General features: G+C 36.0%; 2 protein-coding genes across 8 annotated transcripts in view; both read left to right on the top strand.

Annotated features, from left to right (window-relative positions):
- LOC105487153 (centriolin) overlaps positions 1-22,932 on the top strand; it is a 96,167-nt gene that overhangs the window by 13,068 nt on the left and 60,167 nt on the right. For 6 of the 7 annotated variants that reach the window (XM_011750473.3, XM_011750480.3, XM_011750477.3 and 3 more), the window contains exons 4-11: positions 1,786-1,916; positions 4,106-4,236; positions 5,947-6,088; positions 7,938-8,124; positions 12,448-12,641; positions 17,133-17,252; positions 18,165-18,387; positions 20,396-20,505. In XM_011750473.3, the coding sequence (XP_011748775.2) occupies positions 1,786-1,916; positions 4,106-4,236; positions 5,947-6,088; positions 7,938-8,124; positions 12,448-12,641; positions 17,133-17,252; positions 18,165-18,387; positions 20,396-20,505 (1,238 nt within the window). The remainder of the gene's footprint in view (positions 1-1,785; positions 1,917-4,105; positions 4,237-5,946; positions 6,089-7,937; positions 8,125-12,447; positions 12,642-17,132; positions 17,253-18,164; positions 18,388-20,395; positions 20,506-22,932) is intronic. The other variant, XM_011750476.3, reaches the window with a different exon arrangement.
- On the top strand, positions 9,775-10,578 carry LOC105487152 (actin-related protein 2/3 complex subunit 3). The gene is given in 1 exon segment (XM_011750472.3): positions 9,775-10,578. A coding segment is annotated over 1 exon segment (537 nt). The 5' UTR covers positions 9,775-9,830; the 3' UTR covers positions 10,368-10,578.

Below are 22,932 nucleotides of genomic sequence, written 5' to 3' on the forward strand. Positions count from 1 at the left end.
CATTCTGGTACTAATTTGATCTGTTGTTTCTATTAACAGAAACTGTGTAAGGATAGTGGGAGGATTGAGGTTTCTGGGTGAGGGTAAAGATGTCAGTGGATTCAAAGAGGGAGTTTCCAGAAAGAGGAAGCTTTGTTTCCTGTGGTAGGAGAGTGTCTTAAAACTCAAACCAAAACTTGCCATCCTCTTTGGTTAAGGGAGGGAAGATCTTTTCACTTCAGAGTGGAGTGCCTTAATTCAGTAAAAAAATGTTATCCATACTTGGCCTATGCCAGTCTTCTTCTTAGCAAACTGCTTATCTGTGAATGGACTGATTTCCACATATGGGACATGCATGTATGTTCCACCAGTGTTTTGTTTTTTTCTTAAAAGCATTCTGTTAGTCTAGGAATCTGTTCTCAAAAGTGCATTGATGGGGGTATAGCTTAGTGGTAGAGCATTTGACTTCAAAAGTAAGTTATTCTTTGGTAAGTCGTGAAATAATAGCCATTAAACTCTAATCATGTTTTATTAGTAAGCATTAACAACATTGGGTTTATGCTATATCTTTACTGCTAGTTGGCATATTGTTATTTCTAATACGATTGATATTTTAGAATATTATCAAATTTAGAATATTAATCAAATATTAATTTTCTTTCCCAGAACAAGCCAAGTTAAATTTAAAAATCATTTTATTTTGAACCAAAATAAATTTAATACTAACTTATAAATAATCTTAGGGAATCTTTGACTCACAGCCTGGATCTCAACACAGGATTAATTTTTTCTGACTCATAAGGCAAGAACCAAGAGATGATTTTGTTTTTAGGGCTACTTTTGTAAAATGTAATATGGCATTAACAGTCTTTGACAACAATATCCAGGAACGTTATAAGACCAGATTTGCCATCCCTCAAGTGACTACTCTAGCTCTGTACAATATGTTGTGATTTTCTCTATTTAAAAGAGCAACAAATTTAGAGTTTCTCACCATAAAAAAAAAAGGAAAAGATATTTAAGAATTTCAGTGTTTCTGAACTTTAGATTGGAATTTTCTAAAAAACAAACAACTATTACCAGTTTATTTTTAAAAACTAACATGAAAATATTGCTAAAAAAACCTTCATACGAGGTCAGGAGATTGAGACCATCCTGGCTAATATGGTGAAACCCCGTCTCTACTAAAAAAAAAATACAAAAAACTAGCCGGGCGAGGTGGTGGGCGCCTGTAGTCCCAGCTACTCGGGAGGCTGAGGCAGGAGAATGGCGTAAACCCGGGAGGCGGAGCTTGCAGTGAGCTGAGATCCGGCCACTGCACTCCAGCCTGGGCGACAAAGCGAGACTCCGTCTCAAAAAAAAAAAAAAAAAAAAAAAAAAAAAAAAAACTTCATATAGTTAAAAGTGCAAGTTTTATATTCCTCTGACTGGGTTCAAGTTCTGGATTTGTGCCTTAATTAGCTGTAGGATCTTGAGCAAATGATGTTTTTTAAATAAGTGATGATATTAGTAATTTCTCTCTCAAAGGTTTGTTGCATAAATTAAATTTTAAAAATGTAAACCATTTAGCCCAAAGTTTGGCACACAGCAAATATTTATAGTGTGTATAACCATTATCATCCTCATTATAGTTATGAAATGCTATGAAGTAAAACGTTATTAAAACATTATGATTAGAAATAGCCAGCTTTTCTTGGTATATGCATGGCTTAATTTTTGTTTTTGTTATATAACATCAAAACGATTTGTTCTTTGTGATATTCATGTCTTTCCTCTACTGATGATGATCTGTTTCTGTAATTTCAGGAGCTGATTCACATGCAGGAGTTCGATATATTACAGAGGCCCTCATTAAAAAACTTACTAAACAGGACAATTTGGCATTGATAAAGTCTCTGAACCTTTCTCTTTCTAAAGATGGTGGCAAGAAATTTAAGGTAGGACCCACAATTTCTGAGCATAGATACTGTTTTTAACTTTTCTGTGCTTTAAAACTGTGAAAAAAAATTATCCTAATGTTGCCTAATTTGTGGCAGACCTTTTATTGTTTCCAGTGAATATTCTAAATCAGAAGTATATGACATCTCCAAATTAATAGGTTTCTATTACTCAATATTCTCTACAATATTGACTCTGTAGAGAAGGGGTTGGCAAAGTACAGCTTACAGGCTAGATCAGGCCTGCTATTTTTGTAAGTAAAGTTTTGCTGGAACACAGTCACACTTATTTGTTTACATATTGTCTATGTTTGTTTTTGCACTACAGTAGCAGAGCTTAGTAGTTGCCGCAGACTATATGGCCTACAAAGCCAAAAACATTTACTATTTGGCCTTTGTATTAGTTCGTTTTCATGCTGCTGATAAAGACATACCCAAGACTGGGCAATTTACAAAAGAAAGCGGTTTAATTGGACTTACAGTTCCACGTGGCTGGGGAAGCCTCACAATCATGGTGGAAGACAAAAAGGAGCAAGTCACATCTTACATAGATGGCAGAAGGCAAAAAGAGAGCTTGTGAAGGAAAACTCCCCCTTATAATAACCATCAGATCTCATCAGACTTACTCTCACGAGAACAGCATGGGACCTGCCCCTATGATTCAATTACCTCCCACTGGGTCCCTCCCACAACACATGGGAATTCAAGATGAGATTTGGGTGGGGACACAGCCAAACCATATCAGCCTTTTACAGAAAATGTTTGCTAATTTCTGCTCTAGAGTGTTTACAGCTTTATTCATAAACTATACAACATGAACACATTATAATAGACAACTTAATTCCTTTAATTGGAAGAAAAAAACCTTAGATTTCTACCACATATTATTCACAAAAAGTAATTCCAGAAGGGTGAAGAACTAAATGAAAACAAAGCAAAACAAAAACCAACTAGCAGAAATGCTCTAAAAGTATTAGAGAGAGTATATGAGAATATTTTAAAAATCTTAGAGTGGTGAAGTTCCCCCTAAGCAAATACTAACCCTAGTACCACAAAGGAAAAGTATTGACAGATTTAACATGCATAAAGACTTAAAAGTTGTGTTTAATGAAAGATGTATTTTAAAAAGTTAAAATAAAAGCAGCAGCTGGGCACAGTGGCTCACGCCTGTAATCCCAGCACTTTTGGAGGCTGAGGTGGGCAGATCACCTGAGGTCAGGAGTTTGAGACCAGCCTGGGCAACGTGGTGAAACCCCATCTCTACTAAAAATACCAAAAATTAGCCAGGCGTAGTGGCAGGTGCCTGTAATCCCAGCTACCCAGAAGGCTGAGACAGGAGAATCACTTGAACCCGGGAGGTGGAGGTTGCAGTGAGCTAAGATCGCGCCATTATACTCCAGCCTGGGCAACCTAGATGTTCATACAGCTGGCTTCTTGTTATTAAGGTCTCAACTTAGTGAGGTCTTCTCTTTTTTTTGAGACAGGGTCTCATTCTGTCCTCCAGGCCGATGCCTTCTGTTACCACCCAATCACAATTAGCCACCCTGTCCTCAGTTGCACTCTCATTCTTTTAGTCAACAAGTATTTAGCACCAGGCAGTAATGCTAGAGTAGTGAACAAAACTGGCAAAATCTGCCATGTTGGTGCCTTGCACTCTGTCACAAGATGTCTTTATTTCCTTGTTAGCACTGTTTATTTTCTGAAGATCTTGTTTGCATATATATATATATATACACACACACACATATTTTATAGAATTTATAGCAAACATATTTATATATGCTTAAATAGCTACATATTATATAGATTTTATAGCAAACAAGATCTTCAGAAAATAAACTAAAACCATAGCACTACCTTTTGGAAGAAAAGAGGGGAATGAGAGGGAGAGGTATAGCAAAACTGAGGTAGAGGGAATGATAGTGAGGGAAATCTTGTTGGATAGTCTTGAGCTTCTTAGTATGTAGACAATGTCGTTGTCTACTGAAGGGCAAGGAGAGTTTGGTAGCTTGAGTAGAGTTATTACTCCTAGTCAAGGAGAATTGCATCAAGGGATTGTCCAGGAGAACAGTAAGGGTATATTATTTTCTGATGACTGATCAAACAGTCCCTGATGCACATATGTAAATATTATACTGTATGTCAAGGCATCTGTTGTGTAAAGTATTTATTCATTTGTTTCCAATTAGTATATCGAGAATTTGGAAAAATGTATTAAACTTGAAGTACTGAATCTCAGCTATAATCTAATAGGGAAGATTGAAAAGTTGGACAAGCTGTTAAAATTACGTGAACTCAACTTATCCTATAACAAAATCAGGTGAGTTATATAACAAAATCTTTAGGTAGCATTGTAGGTAGCTTTGTTAGAGAGGTAGATTAATGTTATCCACATTACTGAAAGAATCCTTTGACACAGGAACAGAAGATTTTTTATCTTTATTCATTGATCAAATGAATGTCTATCTCTTCACATATGGTAGGTAATTGTCTTTATGTTTTGGCATTACTGAAGTACAGAATAACATCTAGCATTATCAAAGAGATATATTTTTGAGCACCAAATTATATCTTAATTTAGTTTATGACAGGGAGTTTTCTCAGATATTGTCTGTGATTTTATTACCTTATTGCGTTAAGAATGTTGACATGAGGCCAGGCGCAGTGGCTCAAGCCTGTAATCCCAGCACTTTGGGAGGCCGAGACGGGCGGATCACGAGGTCAGGAGATCGAGACCATCCTGGCTAACACAGTGAAACCCTGTCTCTACTAAAAAATACAAAAAACTAACCGGGCGAGGTGGCTGGCGCCTGTAGTCCCAGCTACTCGGGAGGCTGAGGCAGGAGAATGGCGTAAACCCGGGAGGCGGAGCTTGCAGTGAGCTGAGATCCGGCCACTGCACTCCAGCCTGGGCGACAGAGCGAGACTCTGTCTCCAAAAAAAAAAAAAAAAAAAGAATGTTGACATGAAGCAGAATGTTTTAACTTTGCCGTTTTGACCCCCAAGATGTTCTAATCTGTTTTGATTCTGATGTTCTTTGCTCATTGCTACAAGAAATATGCTTTCAATCCTTTCCAATTCATAGTAAATATTACTGTGAGAAATAAATATACTAAAACTGACAGTGGCTAAAACTGCATATAGAAAACTTGTTATAGACAAAATGATACAATAATCAAATCTTGAAATTATTAATATCTGTATGCTTTCCCCCAAGTTAGACTTGGTAGATAGAATTGCCAAGAAAATGAATAGCAATGGCAGAAGTTCTGATATGACAAAACTGAAGTGAAAAAAAATGATTAATGAACCAAACCCTTATTATAAAAGTTGTATAAAAAGTTGATTCTGATGAAAATATTTTCAGCAAAATAAAAGTGAAAGTAGAGAAGCTTAGAAATATTTACCTAGTGTAGATAGAAGCTCTGAAGTATTTGTGCAGTATAGAAAATTGACCAAGGAATTAAATTGACAAATAAACTAGAAGTGACTTGGGAAAAAGCTTCATCAGTCAGAATTCATCAATATGTGTGATAAATGCTTTATTTAAAAGTTCTGATTAAATTACTTATATTCATAAATACAGTATCATCTATGGGCTCCCATATCCTGCTGGCATAGCTAATCTTTTTATGATGACTTAAGGCAATAATTAAGAACATCTTTTGGACAGGAATGTAGCAGATAGCACAGGGTGCTATTGAGTTTCCCAGCTCTCTGCTGGCTGTTTGCTAGTATTGTTCGCAGTAGTTGGTGAGATTGCCATGGACAAATTTTTCTTTTCTATGTTATGGAGTTGCAAAGTCTAATAATAAGATGGATAGGATTCCTGGCATAGTAATAAAAGGTTGGCAGTTTAGCTGTTCTGATAAATTTGGCTTTAGCCACTTTTCTTTGTTCTCATTTATGAAAAGAGTTGATAAATTATCATTATGAAAAATAATCTCACATGGAGCTAAGGCTGTTTATTCTAAAAATACAATGAGAGACTCTATACTTACTAAATTTTATTTTATCCTTTGCTTTCCAGCAAAATTGAAGGCATAGAAAATATGTGTAATCTGCAAAAGCTTAACCTTGCAGGAAATGAAATTGAGCATATTCCAGTATGGTTAGGGAAGAAGTTAAAATCTTTGCGAGTCCTCAATTTGAAAGGCAACAAGATATCATCGGTAAGTTATTCAAAATAGCAGGAATGTTTAGACTTGTTGAAAAATAAAAGATTAAACATATCTAAGTTTTTTAAAAATGGGATTTCTTCTTTTAAAGTTTTAGTCATTTGTCTAAACACTAGATTCAGACATAGCCCATGATTTTCTAGATTCATTAAATACAAGCAGTCCTCATTTTGCATGGGTTCCATAGTAACCAAGAGTTGATCTCTTAGCTTTTTTACATTTATCATTTCATGTGAGCCTCATAACACTCTTGTTAAGAAAGCGGTACACAGATTATTTTTCTATCGCTATGAGTTAGGTAGTAACAAGTAGGTCTAGGACAGGTTAAGTCCCTTATCCAGAGTCACATTTTGTGCCAGAATCCAGATCACTGAATGCCTGGAAGAAAGTTCTGGGTTTTTTTTTTTTTTTTTTTGACAGTATTAACTTTTCATTTCAAATTTACCAGTTTATTTTGATTATGATGTTAGGTGTTACAAGAGGTTGATCACTAGCTTTTCAATATAGAGCAACTTTGTTATCATGATTTACATATTTAGATGATGTTGTATATTTTTCTCTGGAGTATAGTTTATGATTTTCTTATGGTATTTATTCACAGTAGGTATTTAATAAGCATTTGCTTAGTAAAAATGTTAATTTATTTAAATTTGTATTAAAATTGGGAAAACTGTGCTATAATTTAAAGAACATCAGTTGTAGAATAGAAAATGAAAAATGTGACTTCAAAGATGAGTCTCTATAGAATTGCCTTCCATGACCTTGGAGAATTCTTTAATCCCTCTAAAACTCACTGTTTGGGGAAAATAATCCCTATACTGCCTCCTTTACAGGGGTATTATGGGGGCTCGGATGAAATGATAGATGTGAAAAATGCTTTAAAAAAAACTTTAAAACACTAAATAAGTCTAAAGCTATATTCTTTAAGCCTTCACCAGTGGAGGCCAATAAGAAGAAGCAATATTCATTTAATGCCGTGTTGTTAACAATACCTATGCTTTCTGATTTTATCCTGTGACAGTCCAGGAGCGTCAGAGCCCAAGCCCAAACCCACGTTGTACAGCATCACCTTGGAGCTGTTGACGCTATGGGATGATGGGAAGAGGTAGCCATAGATCTAAAATTTGCCATAAATATTCCTGAAGTAGTTGATCCTTAGATAGTGTCAACTTAGTGTCAGCTATGCAATAGGAAAATCAATAAATATTTATTTATAATTTTGTATGCTGTCCTCACCCCGTTGATATTTGACATTGGCATTATGAAGAGTGCTGCACATTCACTTGGGAGAGAAGATTTATTTGTACTAGCTATTTGGAGTACTGTTTCTCAACATTTTTAGGTTGAGAATAAACTATCTGAATAAACTATCAATTATAGCACAGTTATCTGAAGATTTGCCAAAATATTTTTTATAAACATTCATTTTTTGATTTGTTGAATCAGTATAATGAAAAGACAAAGTTGAGAGTTACACGAACTTGAATTCAAATCCTGTTTCATTCACTTACAGGCTTTGAACTCTGGGCAAGTCACCTAACTTCTTTGATCCTGAGTTTCTTCATCTGTAAAATTAAGATGATACTTACATGATAGGTTGTTGTGAGGAGTCATAAATGAAACAGTGTATGGAAAAATGCCTAATACTGCCCAAATATACCATAAATACTCATATACTCCCTTTCCATACTGGAAATACCCAAAAGTATTACCACTACTTTTGGGTAATTGGTTTCATGAGTAGATTCCTTGCCATGTTAAATTTAGTTGATTTGTAACTTCCTTTAGGTATGCTATGATTTTTAAATTACATTATACCAATACTAATGTTATATCATTTCAGCTCCAAGATATAAGCAAGTTGAAACCGCTTCAAGATTTGATTTCTCTGATCCTAGTTGAAAATCCAGTTGTGACCCTTCCTCATTACCTCCAGTTTACCATTTTCCACCTCCGTTCACTGGAAAGTTTGGAAGGTCAGCCAGTAACCACTCAGGATAGACAGGAGGCTTTTGAGAGATTCAGTTTAGGTAAGATTAAACTTAAAAAAATAATAAATTTCGGTGAGGGAGGAATTTAGTTTCAGAAGTTATCTAGAAATATGTATTATGAACTTTATAATGCTATTAAAATGTACACAGGAAATGGCAGCATAAATCGATTCAACAAATATTTACTGAATGTATACTGTGAACCAGGCATTGTATTTGGCACTAAGAATACAATGGGGAGCAAGACATATGGTACTGGCATCCATGCAGCTTATGTTTTGGCAGAGAAGACAGACAAAAAGCAAATAAATCAGATAAAGTAACAGAGGGGAGCCCTCTTTGTGGCATAGAGGAATGGCTTTCTGAGGGAGTGACATTTAACCTGAAAGCAAAGAGAAGAGAGGGGTAGCCGCGTGAAGAATGGCATTAAGGGGAGGGAGCAGCTTGTTCTTTAGTTCAAAAGACCCTGTGAGTTTAAGGAAGTGAAAGAAAATCAGATAGACTGGAGGACAGCTCAATAAAAAGTGTGTAGACATAGGTAGGTGTGAGGCGGCACAGGGCCTTGGAATTTGTATTTTATTTCAGCTGCAGTGGAAAGCCATTGACAATTTTTTTTTTGAGACACAGTTTCACTCTTGTTGCCCAGGCTGGAGTGCAATGGTGCAATCTCAGCTCACTGCAACCTCCACCTCCCAAGTTCAAACGTTTCTCCTGCCTCAGCCTCCCAAGTAGCTGGGATTACAGGCACACACCACCACGCCAGGCTAATTTTTAATTTTTAGTAGAGATGGGGTTTCTCTGGTTTCTCTGACAGGGTCAGTCTGGTCTCGAACTCCCAACCTCAGGTGATCCACCCACTTCGGCCTGCCAAAGTGCTGGGATTACAGGCATGAGCCACCGTGCCCAGCTGCCAATTTTTAAGCAGGGATAGGACATCATTTTTGATACATAGTAGAATGATTTGGAGCAGGGAAAATGGAGATGAAGGGACCTATTAGGAGGCTAGTGTAGTAATCTAGGCTGGAGTCTATGCCATACCATCTGAATGCAGTCACAAGATCTTGAAAGCTAAGCAGAGTCAGCCCTGGTTAACACTTGGATAGGAGTGATCCAGGTTAGAAACGTTGATGGCCTGTACTTAACATGTTGGTTGTGGAAATGAAAGATAGATGAATCAGTTTTGAAGGTAGAAATAGCAGCGTTTTCTAATGGATTGGATAATCCCCAGGCTTTTGGTTCAAGTAAGTGGCTAGATGGAGATATCATTTATAAAAATGGAGAATTCAGAGGTTTGTTTAGGACATATTCAATTTGAAATGTCTGTGAGACAGCTAAGTGGAGGTGTCAAATAAAGAGTCAGAAATGTGAGTCTGGAGTTTAAAGAGATCTGGACTAGCCACACAAATTTTATGCTGAGTCACATCAGCATAAAAATGACGTTAAATTCCATGGAAATCAGCTTACTCAGGCGGTGGCTGGGAGAAAGAAGAAAAGTAGTTGCTAAGGAAGCTGAGAAAGAGAGGCCAGCAAGGTAGAAGAAAACCAGGAAATAGTGGGAAATAGCCCGGAGAAGCTTTCAAGAGAGGAAGTGGTCAACTCTGTTGAATGTTGCTGAGATATTAAGTGAGATAAGCAGAGAAGTGCTTTAGATTGGCAACAGATGATAATGATCTTGACAGGAGTAGTTAAGAAATGGTGGGAACAGAGATTCTGCTCCTCTGGGTTGGAATCCGGGTGCTGCCAAGATGCCGGCTTACCACTCTTCTCTCATGGATCCTGACACCAAACTCATCGGAAACATGGCACTGTTACCTATCAGAAGTCAATTCAAAGGACCTGCACCCAGAGAGACAAAAGATACAGATATTGTGGATGAAGCCATCTATTACTTCAAGGCCAATGTCTTCTTCAAAAACTATGAAATTAAGAATGAAGCTGATAGGACCTTGATATATATAACTCTCTATATTTCTGAATGTCTGAAGAAACTCCAAAAGTGCAATTCCAAAAGCCAAGGTGAGAAATAAATGTATACATTGGGAATCACTAATTTTCCCATTCCTGGAGAGCCTGGTTTTCCACTTAACGCAATTTATGCCAAACCTGCAAACAAACAGGAAGATGAAGTGATGAGAGCCTATTTACAACAGCTAAGGCAAGAGACTGGACTGAGACTTTGTGAGAAAGTTTTTGACCCTCGGAATGATAAACCTAGCAAGTGGTGGATTTGCTTTGTGAAGAGACAGTTCATGAACAAGAGTCTTTCAGGACCTGGACAGTGAAGGGAACCCGGGCAGCCACCGTCTCCAGAGCCCTGGGCAGCATTTTCCAGTGAGATGTACACAATCTTTTGCCTTTATTTCGTAAAGTTTTATACAGAAGAGAGAAGAGCATGTCTTTACTTGAAAAACTCTTGATCAGTAATTTGGGTGGGAGACAAGAAAGTGGGTTATCAAGGGTGATTTGAAGTTTTCTGCAGCATTAAGCTGGCGCTTAATAAGAATAAGTCATAATAAAGAAATTTCTAACATTCCATGTAAAAAAAAAAAAAAAAAGAAATGGTGGGAACAGATGCTAGATTATAATGGATTGGAGAATGAATAGGAGGGAGACATTTGGCTGGAGATTTGAAATTTTCTCCCACAATGTCTCTTCTAGTACTTAATAAATAATTTTTTTAAAAGATCAAAAGTAAAAAATAAAAAATTCACCAGTGGCTTCCAGACCAGGAAATGGGCAGAAACAACAAATGCAGTAAACCTCAAAGCCAGAAAACAAAAAACCAAATGAACAGAATATTCAAAAGCGGAGTGGAGGCCAGGTGTACCGATTTACACCTGTAATCCCAGCACTTTGGGAGGCCAAGGCAGGTGGATCACTTGAGGTCAGGAGTTCGAGACCAGCCTGGCTAACATAGCAAAACCCCGTCTCTATTAAAAATACAAAAATTAGCTGGATGTGGTGACGGGCACCTGTAATCTCAGCTACTTGGGAGGCTGAGAGAGGAGAATCACTTGAGCCTGGCAGACAGAGGCTGCTGTGAGCTGATGTCGTGCCACTGCACTTCAGCCTGGACGACAGAGCGAGACTCTGTCTAAAAAAAAAATAAAAGCTGAAAGCAGAGTGGAGAAACAAGACATGGCTCAATTCTTTTGGTTCTTGAGAAGACAAAAGAATGAGATTAGAGAAAAAAAGGAAAAAATCATCCCTTTGGTAGGAGTGACACTTTCTCCTTCAGAAAGGAGCGAAGATATGTGCAGGTGTGGGTAGTTTTGTTGCTGTGGTGGTGGGAAAATAGGGAGTTCTTATTGATGGGGTCATTTTCTTAATTAAATGTGAGATCATCAGGTGAGAGAGAAAATAGAAGAAGGTGCATGGGAAGTTTGAGAAGAAAGAGGAAGGTATGAGCTGGGCGTGGTGGCTCACGCCTGTAATCCCAGCAATTTGGGAGGCCAAGGTGGGTGGATCACGAGGTCAGGAGATCGAGACCATCCTGGCTAACACGGTGAAACCCCATCTCTACTAAAAGTACAAAAAATTAGCCGAGCGTGTGGCAGGCGCCTGTAGTCCCAGCTACTCAGGAGGCTGAGGCAGGAGAATGGCGTGAACCCAGGAGGTTCACCCAAGCAGAATTTCAGGGTAGCGTGGGAGCATACTTCAGAATCATCTAACCTGGCGACAGGATAGGGCCTGGGCAGGCTTCTCAATATATATTTTTTAAAACTTAAGACCTGGAGGATGCAAAATAGCTCAGTAGGAGGTAGAGGAAGACAGTTCTAGGGAAAGTGTGTGAATAAAAGCCTATAGGTGAGAAGAGGCATCAAAAATCTGAAGAAATGGGATCACTTTAAGAAAGCTGCAGTAGAGTATGCTTGAAGATGAGGCAGAAGAGGGAGGTTGAGTCTAAATTATGAAGAGCTTTATCACCTTTTTGCAAGCCTGTTGGATCTTATCCTAAGAGTAACAGAAAGCCATTGAATAATTTTAAGATAATACAAAATTTTGCAAATATGTTTGCAGCATCCTTTTAAATGTAATTACTAATGTCAGATCAAATATTGCATGTTTTTCAAAGGTCACCTAGAAAAAAACTCATTTATCAGCACACTAATTGGATTAAATACTTGGAAGTAAAGTATTAATCTTTTAAAAATGTCATCAAAATGATGTCTTCTTGCCTCTTAATATAAATCAATTTCAAGATCAGGATAGTCTTTTTTCCAAAACCGTGGTGGCTAATTTTAAAAGTAGAATTGTGTTTATGATATTTTTAGCCTTTTTTTGCTATTGTTTTGAGAAATACTTATCTTTTTAAAAATAGGAAATATAATGATAAATAAACTATTAAATTTTCATTGACAGAAGAAGTGGAAAGACTGGAAAGAGACCTAGAAAAAAAGATGATAGAAACTGAAGAGCTTAAGAGCAAACAAACAAGGTTTCTTGAGGAAATTAAAAATCAAGATAAATTGAACAAATCATTGAAAGAGGAGGCCATGTTACAGAAACAGAGCTGTGAGGAACTCAAGAGTGACTTAAACACAAAAAATGAATTGGTAAGTTCATATTTTACATTGCTTTGGCTGTATTCTCTTAAGACAGATAATTCTTTGCCCTTGGGTCTAAAAATACAACTTCCTGACCATATAATGGAGAAGACGTGGTTTAACAGAAATATGTGTGAAAGGCTTATGAATTGCAGTTGACGGTGTACTGGATGATATGGCTTCCCAAAAGACTGATGGGATCTTGGGCTGCATTATGTACTCCTAGACATTTGTATTTTTTAAAAACAACATTGTAGGTGAGGCTGTTCATTGGCAAAAACATTTAGAAGGCAATCTGGCAAAATTATTCAGATTTTCGTGAGTTATAAGTCTTTTTGGACATGGAATCCATCTTTTATTACTAAGATAAAATAACTTTATAATATCTTTATGCTGATTCCCTGGTGCACGTTAGTCAGCCCATTGAAAACCTTGGCAAAATGTCAGACCTTAAGACTTTCCACTATCCCAAAACTATGAACTGTAGTTGCCTAGTTTTCTCTTTTGCTTATTTATAATGTTATTGATATGTTTGTGCTGTGAATAAATGTTTTGTAAACTGTCAGAAGTTTTTGCTTTTTTTTCTATACCTATTTTTGTTAGAAGTCAGACTGTGCTCTTCTCTATGTCATTGTTATTTTTATCATTAACCATTTAAAAACATGTTTATGCCAGTCTCACGCCTTTAATCCCAACACTTTGGGAGGCTGAGGCGGGAGGATCACTTGAAGTCAGGAATTCAACATCAGCCTGGGCAACATAATGAGACCCTGTCTCTACAAAAATAAAAATAAAGTAAAAACACATTTATATACAAAATTAACGTATGTTCATTGTAACAAATTTAGACAACATAACTGTATTTAGCAGAAATGAAAGTCCACTCTTCCCTACCCCATTCCCCAGATATTAATATTTTGTTTTCCATGCTGCTTATACAGTATACATGTAATTACATAATGTATATATAATTATGCATATTATACCTTTGAATATTTTTGTAATTAAAAAAAAGGAATGTTACTGTATACAGTCATTCCTCTGTATCTGTGGGAGATTGGTTCCAGGACACCCCCATGGATACCAGAATCCACGGATGCTCAAGTCCTTTATGTAAAATGGTGTAGTATTTGCAAGTAACCTTCATACATCCTCTAGTATACTTTAAAATCATTGCTAGATTACTTATAATACCTAAGACATTGTAAATGCTATATAAATATATTGTTTAGGAAATAATAAGAAAAAATATCTATGCATGTTCAATACAGATGCTACTATCCTTTTAAAAAATATTTTTAATTTGTGGTTGGTTGAATACACAGATGCAGAACTCACAGATATGGAAAGTCGACTGTATATTATTATTCAGCATCTTAACTTTCACAAAACAGCATACATGGACAGCTCTCCAAGTTAAAAAATATATGTACCTGCATATATAAAGCTTTCTCACTCTTTTTAAAGTCTGTGTTGTGTTCCATTAAATGTATTCTTCATAATTTAGTTAGCCTATTCCTACTGATGGATATTTAGGTTGCTTTCACATTTTTTGCTATTAGAGACAGTACTACAGAGAAAATCTGTGTGTGTGTGTGTCTATATATACCTTATGCATTCATACTAGTATTTCTTTAGCATAAACCACTAGAAGTGGAATTACCATGTAATTTGCATTTAAAATTTTGATAAATGTTAATGCACACTTCAAAAACTTCTAACCAATTTACATTTCCACAGCAGGGAAGAAAGTATCCAATTTCCAAGTGGATATTATTATTTTGAATTTGTACATATGGTAGAAAAAAATGGAATCTTGTTTTAATTTTGAATTTTTATAGTTGTTGGAGCATTGAGTATTGCATATATATTTATTGGCTATTTTGTATTTCTTCTTTAAATTACCAGTTCATATTGGTTCTGCCTATTCTGTTAGTCCCAAGGACTATTAGATGCCTAAAATAATTCTGGGTCTTATTCTAAGAGCTTACATTTGAAAACATTTTTATTATCTTTTGCAGAATATCTAATGATAATATCATCTGCAATTATGTGAAGTTTTCCAGTTTAAAAAAGTAATTGCTTATGCATTAGGCCGATTAATGTCTAAAAGAAAAGTAGCATTGAAATAAGTCTTCTGGTGGCCATTTAAACCGTAGTAGTCCTGTCCTGCCACCAATAAATATTAACCAAATTTACTCTTTGTCTTTTTGCAAATTATTTAATTCCTGTGCTTCAGTTTAGTTATATTTAAAATGAGGGTTATTTACCTGTCCTGCTAGCCTCACAGAATTGTGAGGATTTAATAAGGTAATGAGTGTGAAAACAATTTGAAATGAATCAAGCCAAGTAACGGAAGGTAGTAAATCTGTAACTCAGAATGGCAATAAAATATGTCCATGTAAGAATAATGCCAATGTCTTCCCATGGTAAGTTTTCAGTAAAGAGAAACTTGTATTATTACAGTTTAATTCTCCAGGTGACAGTATCTGTTTGCTTCTTTAGCCCTTGTCTTGGTTTCTTGCAGGCCCTTTTCTGCTGATTCTTTATTCTTCCTTAAAGGTAGTTCTTCCAGGCCTGAACTGCATACTATGTTTTTCAGGGTTTGCATGATAACTTGCATTAATATGCTTGCTTACATTTTAAGTTTTGAAACTGGCTTGTCTTCTTGGGAAATGTGGTTGTGTGTGTATGAATTTTTTTTTAAATGGATGTTTATATAGGAGAGCAAACTTGAATGTGGGGGAAAGAATTATTTTTCTGATTGGTAAATATGTTACCTGCAGTCAACTCTTGATTATCCACAGCTAATACTGCGACTAGCCTACTTTCCAGTTCATTTGACTTCTATTTTGCTTTTATTCATGCATTTATTCAACAGACATTTATTGAGTGCTTACTATATGCTAAGCCTAGGGCTTATAAAAGACACAAAATGCACAAAAGACACAAAAGACTTTGAAATGCACAGCCTATTTATTATTATTTGCCTGCAGAGACCAGTTGTATTCTCTATGATTCCAGTCACATTTGCCTTTTGTTTGCCACTATTGCCAATGAGTTTTGAGGAGAGAACCCAAGATTAGTTGACAGTGTTGATTGTGAGTTGCTTTCTTGAGACTTGGAGAGTTATGAGCATTCAGTGAAAATATCAATGTGGGTAATGTGCTGGACACCCTGCAGCAGTACATTGAAGGCAGCGTGGAGCAATAGGCAGTGTTGGATTTGAAATCAGGAGACTTGGAATTGAATTCTGCCTCTTCCACTACCAGCTGTGAAACTGGGCAAGTTATTTAACTTTGCTGTGCAGCTTTTATCATCTTATTGGGTGGTTGTAAAGATTCAGTGCAATAACACATGTAAAATGCTTAGCACAATGTCTGGCACACATTGAGTATTTGGCCAAATGTTACCCGTTATCTAGGCTGTTAGTTCCATTTTGATGGATAATCAGGAGGTGACTGTGAGCTAAATCATGCACGACTTTGATTTCTTGGGCCGTGTAAAATGTTTGTGTTTGTTTATGTTTTATTCTCTTCAGCTTGCATTTTTATATTAATGAAATTTTTCTGCATGTTTTTTCTTTGATATCTACCATCAGACACTGGCCAAAAAAAGACAAAAATCACTTAGTGGATCTGTGAAAAAACTCAAAGTTTGGTTTAGTAGAAAGGAGCTAATACTAGTAGTTAGTTAATAAAATATTTAGTTTCTGACACTAATCTAATATGTAACTTTTGACAAGTCAGTTCACCAATCTGAAACTTAATTTCTGTATTTATAAATTCAGAGAATTAGATTGGATCATTTGTCTTCTGCAAGCTCCAAAAATTTCTAAGAATAAAAAGTTATAGTAGAATTACTTTATTAAAATTGAATATTATATATTTGGATCCCTTATTCTTTATTACATCCCTTATTCTTTATTACAAAGAATAATGTTCTGAACACTTAAAACTGCGATGCCATTAGCCACAAATACTATAGCAACAACAGTATGACAATTCAAACCAAGCTCTTATTTTCATCTTTCTGATTCCTCTTTATTTCTCTGCAGTTAGTGTCAGTTATCATTTTCCCTTATAATTTGAAACTATTGTTAAAGTTGGAAAGTCAGTTAAAGAAATTAATTTCTTTAGTGCTAATTATTGGAAAATCAGGAAGTAGGTATTTATTAGTCCAGTTACACAAAAATAATTGATACAAAAATATTTTCATGTTTAACAAACGTAAGAGATTTTAAAAATCATTATTCATTATATCCTGAAACAGCTTATAAACTTCAAAGGTCTTTTACTTGATCTCTTATGGAATGATAATTTTGTGTTTCATTTTTTATAATTTAGAAGTAAGATAAAATGTTCTGAGTGTTGTGCAGCTTACTGTGGAGTTTTTAAACCTATATAATTATTACTTATGATGAGAACTTAACCATATCGTCACATCTTTATACTAACTTACTGATCCTATATGTTGTCTCATATCAAATTTGGCCAATAGCTAAAACAGAAGACCATAGAACTAACACGAGCATGTCAGAAGCAATATGAGCTGGAACAGGAATTGGCCTTTTATAAAATTGATGCTAAATTTGAGCCACTAAATTATTATCCATCAGAGGTGAGTTATTTTAATTTTTTAGTAACCCAAAGTTAAAAGCCCACATGGGATGGAATGGGGGAGGGCAGGTGGTGAGGACATGTAAGGGATTTCATCAGATATCATTCCACTTTCTTGTTATGAGAAGAGTAAACTGTATTTTGGTTGAATCTATGAATTATTTGGCTCAGGGAGTTAGAACAGTATCCTAAAGAGGTAAAAAATCTTTGCTCATAGCCATATCCATTACCAAAAGCAGTCGTCTAACTCTCAGCTATCTTTCCCAGGTGTATGGGTTGATCAGTTCCCTTAAATCCAGACGTCTGGGATAAGTGCTTCAGTACCATGGAATAGTCATCTCCTTACATGGTGTGTTCAGTAATCACTGGGTTCAATATTAGTCAGTCATGACTGGTACAAATGCCATAATGTCACTGCAAGTGAGGAAATGCCAAACTTCTAAGACCCAGTGATTCCAACCAATATCATATATTTCATTTTTAAAACTTCAGTTATTAAAATGTATTGTACTGATGGCTGCATACCATGTATCTGAAAAAAAAAAAAAAAAGACTGAGATTTTACTTATATGAGCCAAGAAACCAAAATAAAACACCCATATTTCCAATTTGAGAGATCAAGCAGTGCTAAAAATCACATAACTGTAGGCAGTTTCTTTAATCAATCAGTCCAAACTTTCACTCTTCAGTGGTAGGAGGAAGAATTCTTTTGAGACCATTTTTAGTTCTAATTTCCTTTTTGGTATATTAAGAAGAAGATAAAAGAATAACATATATCTTTCAGCTTCTAGGCATGTAGGATTTATATAACTTGAGCAATTCTGTGATATGTTTGCCACTAATAAAATGAATAATGTCGTTTGACTGCTTGGAGGTCACTTATTAAACCATAAGTCTATTATTTTGCTTTTAGTATGCTGAAATTGATAAAGCCCCAGATGAAAGCCCTTACATTGGCAAATCCAGATACAAGAGAAATATGTTTGCCACAGAGAGTTATATTATTGATAATGCTCAGGCAATACAGATCAAGAAGATGGAGCCAGATGAACAACTTAGAAATGATCACGTGAACTTGAGAGGCCACGCACCGCTGGACGGGCAACTGGAAGACAAAGAAAAAAAAATAAGTGCAGGTTAAAAAAAGTTATTTTTAAAATTCTTCTAAAAAATATAAAAACATTGAATATGTAGGCCAATTTTGTTTTATAACTTTTTTTTTTTTTTTTTGAGATGAAGTCTCGCTCTGTCGCACAGGCTGGAGTGCAGTGCAGTGGTGCAATGTCAGCTCACTGCAAGCTCCTCCTACCGGGTTTACGCCATTCTCAGCCTCCTGAGTAGCTTGGACTATAGGCACCTGCCACCACGCCCAGCTAATTTTTTTGTATTTTTTTAGTAGAGACAGGGTTTCACTGTGTTAACTAGGATGGTCTCAATCTCCTGACCTTGTGATCCACCCGCCTTGGCCTCCCAAAGTGCTGGGATTACAGGCATGAGCCACCGCGCCTGGCCCTGTAACTCCTTTAATTGAACATGTTGATGGTGTTGTTTCCATGAAAAGTCTAAAACAAAAGTAGTGATTATCAAGCAGATATATCAAGCATTTATTTTGTAATGATTCCTGTTATGGTTAATAGAGTTTTTGGCAGTAATTTGGTGGCAACATGTCCAGGGGATTCAAGAATGAGTAAATCCCCTCTTTCAAATAAGCACTGGAACTATATATTCATAGTCACAATTAGTAATAACTGAAGCAAGTAAAGAACCACTTGATTGATTACTATGCACGTAGCAAAAACCTAAAGCAATGCTTTGTATAAGCTGGAACAGAGCATTCTCCTCAGGCCTGGGTCTAAGGGTAGCCTCTGACTTTTCCTGACATGCCCCACGCCCCACAATCTAATTCAAGGGATCTTAATACCTTCTGGCAAGTCACGTAAAGGAAGAAGTCAAGACGGGGGCACTTTAGAGACCCTGCCAATGACAGACTTTGAATCTACTTACCCACTCAGCTGCGTGGATATGGAAGAAAGAGAACCCTTCCCGGGATTTGTGCATCCCCCTAGCATTATGGCCCACTGTGGTGCTCTCAATCAGACCAGCAGCTTATCTTTCCTTGAGTGGTAGCTAAATGGAAGACATGGAAGGCAAATAGAAGTTGACTTGGTGAAGGAAGAGAAGAAACTGAGTTATTCATGTCTACCTATACTATATGCAAGTCTCTGGGGGAAAGCAAAAATAAATCAGATTTTTGTGCAGACTAGCTTTAAAGGGGCTGACTCAGTTTTATAGGGGAGAGGGAGAGAGAAATCTTAAATTTGAGGTGGAAAATAATTGATTTGAGATCATCTACAGCTGGGAGAGAGAGCTCAGTAGTGAATTTCTTGATACTGAATTCCATCGTAAAGCATTTCCCTCTAACACAAGGTTTTATGGGTTATTTTTAATACCCTGAACCTAATTATAACTTAGTGACATGTAAAGCGCATATTTCCCAATAAAAGTCTTATTCTCTAGTAAAAAGGGTTTACTGGTTTTGGGAATAGCCCCTTTCATGTTAAGAATTTAACAAATAAAAGGATCGATTGTAGTTCTATACCGGCTGGGCGCAGTGGCTCACACCTGTAATCTCAGCACTTTGGGAGGCTGAGGCGGGCGGATCATGAGGTCAGGAGGTCGAGACCATCCTGGCTAACACAGTGAAACCCTGTCTCTACTAAAAATGCAAAAAAAAAAAAAAAAAAAAAAAAATTTACCAGGCCTGGTGGCAGGCACCTGTAGTCCCAGCTACTCAGGAGGCTGAGGCGGGAGAATGGCGTGAACCCCGGGAGGCGGAGCTTGCAGTGAGCCGAGATCGTGCCACTGCACTCCAGCCTGGGCAACAGAGCGAGACTCCATCTCAAAACAGAATGAAACAAAACAATTCGAGTTCTATACCATATCATGAAATAGTTTATTTTAGAGATTAATTAATAGACAAAAGCCAATTATAAGTAATTAGTTTAAAAATTTTTTTGTGATGTATAATGACAGTTTAATAGAGAGGGGAGAAGGATATTACAAAGAAGGAATATCTGGTAGAAATTTCAGAATTCAATATTTTTCTTGTTTCATATTATGTGAGCATGGTTTTTAAATTTGCAGCACAAACTCGACTATCAGAACTGCATGACGAAATAGAAAAGGCAGAACAACAAATTTTGAGAGCTACTGAAGAATTTAAACAACTGGAAGAAGCTGTACAACTAAAAAAAGTATGTAAAAGCAAAGCAGCAATGCTAAGAGGAAATGAAAAATGAAACGTGTTTTTCCCTTCATAACCATATAAAACAATTTAAAAAGCAGTTAGCTGCCTAATTAATTATGGGATAATAAATTCCACAGTCAAATATGGTTCTAGAATTTGCCAGTTGTAATTTTCTTCCATTTATGATGACATCCAATTAGCAATTTATTAATAAATAAATTACTTAATTTTATGTAAAAAGGTGTAGTCTTGAGAAGTTGCTTCCTGATGTATCTCTTCTAATTTAATTAAGCACTCTCCACCTTTAAGATCCTGGGACTTAGATTAAGAACCAGAAGATATCTCTGCTATTACATGAACATTGTCATCAAACACAAGCCAAAAAAAAAAAAAAAAGAGATATGTAGTATACAAAAAGATTGAAGTAACATATTCTCAAAAATTACCAAAGTGTGTTGTAAAGTAAGCAAGTAAGCAGCTCAAATCCATGATGTAATTGCATAGGGGAAAATTCAAAAAAAGGAAGTAGCGTGACAGTTTAGTTTTTAAGTGGGTAAAAAGGTTTTAGTTATTTATAACTTTTAAAAATCAGTATTTAAAAATTATGATGGTAACTACATTCATATCACAGTAGGTAGAACATCAATGTGAAGTCCAAATTGTAGATTCTTTTAAAAGATACACTGTATTGTTACTTTCAGATTTTATACTAACTAGAAATTGACTCAAGTTTATACCTTACTATATGTCAGTCACTGGGCTGGGCGCTGAGTAATGAACAAAATAGACGTGTCCCTCTCATGGACAGACTTGTGGGGGAAATAAGACAATAAATAAACAAAAAGGAAAAAAATATTTATTTAAAAAAAAGGAAAAAAGTTAAACAGCATCAGTGTTGTAAGAAAAAAATAGAAAACTAGGGGAGATGTTAAAAAAGATACACTTTAGATTGTGGGGATTCACAAAGGCCTCTCTGAGGAGGTGACAGGCTAATATACAAAGGATGAGAAGGAGCCAGTGAGGCAGAGCTGGCAGAAAGTATTCCATGCAGAGGTGACAGTGTGTACAAAGGCCTTCAGACTAAAAAATTTCTCTGCAGAATAAGGGAGAGTGTAGAGGAAGATGAAGTTAAAGAGTCATGAGTTTAAAGATCATGCCAGGCTTCATAGGCAATTTTATTTTTATTTTTATTTTTATTTTTGAGACAGGGCCTTGACTTCCTGGGCTCAGGTGGTTCTCCCACCTTAGCCTCTGGAATAGCTGGGACTACAGGCATGTGCCACCACTCCTGGCTAATTTTTTGTATTTTTTTTTGTAGAGGTGGGGTCTCACCATGTTGCCCAGGCTAGTCTTGAACTCCTAGGCTCAAGTGATCTGCCTGTCTCGGCCTCCCAAATTGTTCATAAGCCATTTTAAGAAGTTTGAATTTTATTTTGCATGCAATAGGAAATCTTTGAAGGGCTTTAGATAGTTGAGTGGCTGATCCTGTTTGTCACTTTGCCTTACTTCATGAAGAGTGAAATGGACTGAGTGAGATGGAAGGAATGGGGTTGTGTGCATCTGTATCTCTCAGGAGGCTGTTGTTCAGTACAGGCAAGAGATGATACTAGCACCAACCAGGAAGGTGCTGGTGGATGTGGAGACAAAGCCAACTGATTCCAGGGAACATTGGACAGTAGAACTGACAGGACTTAATGATGGGTTGAAAGTAGGAAATGAGGTAGAGAGAGCTATCAAGATGGTTTTAATAATTTAAAAAGAATATTTTATAATAGCACTGGCCAAAGCTTTACATAGATAGATGTAAATAATGTACATAATTTTAAAAGAAATGGATACTTCCAAAATATGCTTAGAAAATAGAGTTATTTAAGTGAGTTAATATTAATAGTTAATAATAGTTAATAAATAGTTAATAAGAAAGTTAATAGCCTAAGTTTTTGTTTATACTGTTCACTTACTTGACATGCTAACAAAGGTAAGCTTCAGCTGGGTTCTAATTAAGTGAAATAAAAATGTCAATTTAATGAGAGTTTGCTGTATTTTGAAATTATTGAGTGTGAGATGATTGTCCAGTGAACATGGAATTCTAAAATTTTTTCCTGATTATAAAGGTATTGCAGTTATGGGGAATTACATAGTAATCATCATTATTTTATTTCTTTTCAGTCTTTTATCTTCATCTTTTTTACACTTCTATACAGACTCTTGAGAAATTTTTACATTTGTTTAAATCTATGCTAAAAACTGTTAGAAATAAGAGATAGAGTATTAATTATTACTTCTATATCAGTATTCAATTTATTGGTTGATTGTCTTCACATTAAAACTAATTAGGAAACTGTAGTGTAGTAGTCAGTGAAATTGTCTAGAGTCACACAAAGTCTTGCTTCCACAAACTCCTAGTATGACCTTGGGCGAGATATTTAAATTT

This window comes from Macaca nemestrina, chromosome 14, assembly GCF_043159975.1.
Source record: "Macaca nemestrina isolate mMacNem1 chromosome 14, mMacNem.hap1, whole genome shotgun sequence".
NCBI classification, from domain to species: Eukaryota; Metazoa; Chordata; class Mammalia; order Primates; family Cercopithecidae; genus Macaca; species Macaca nemestrina.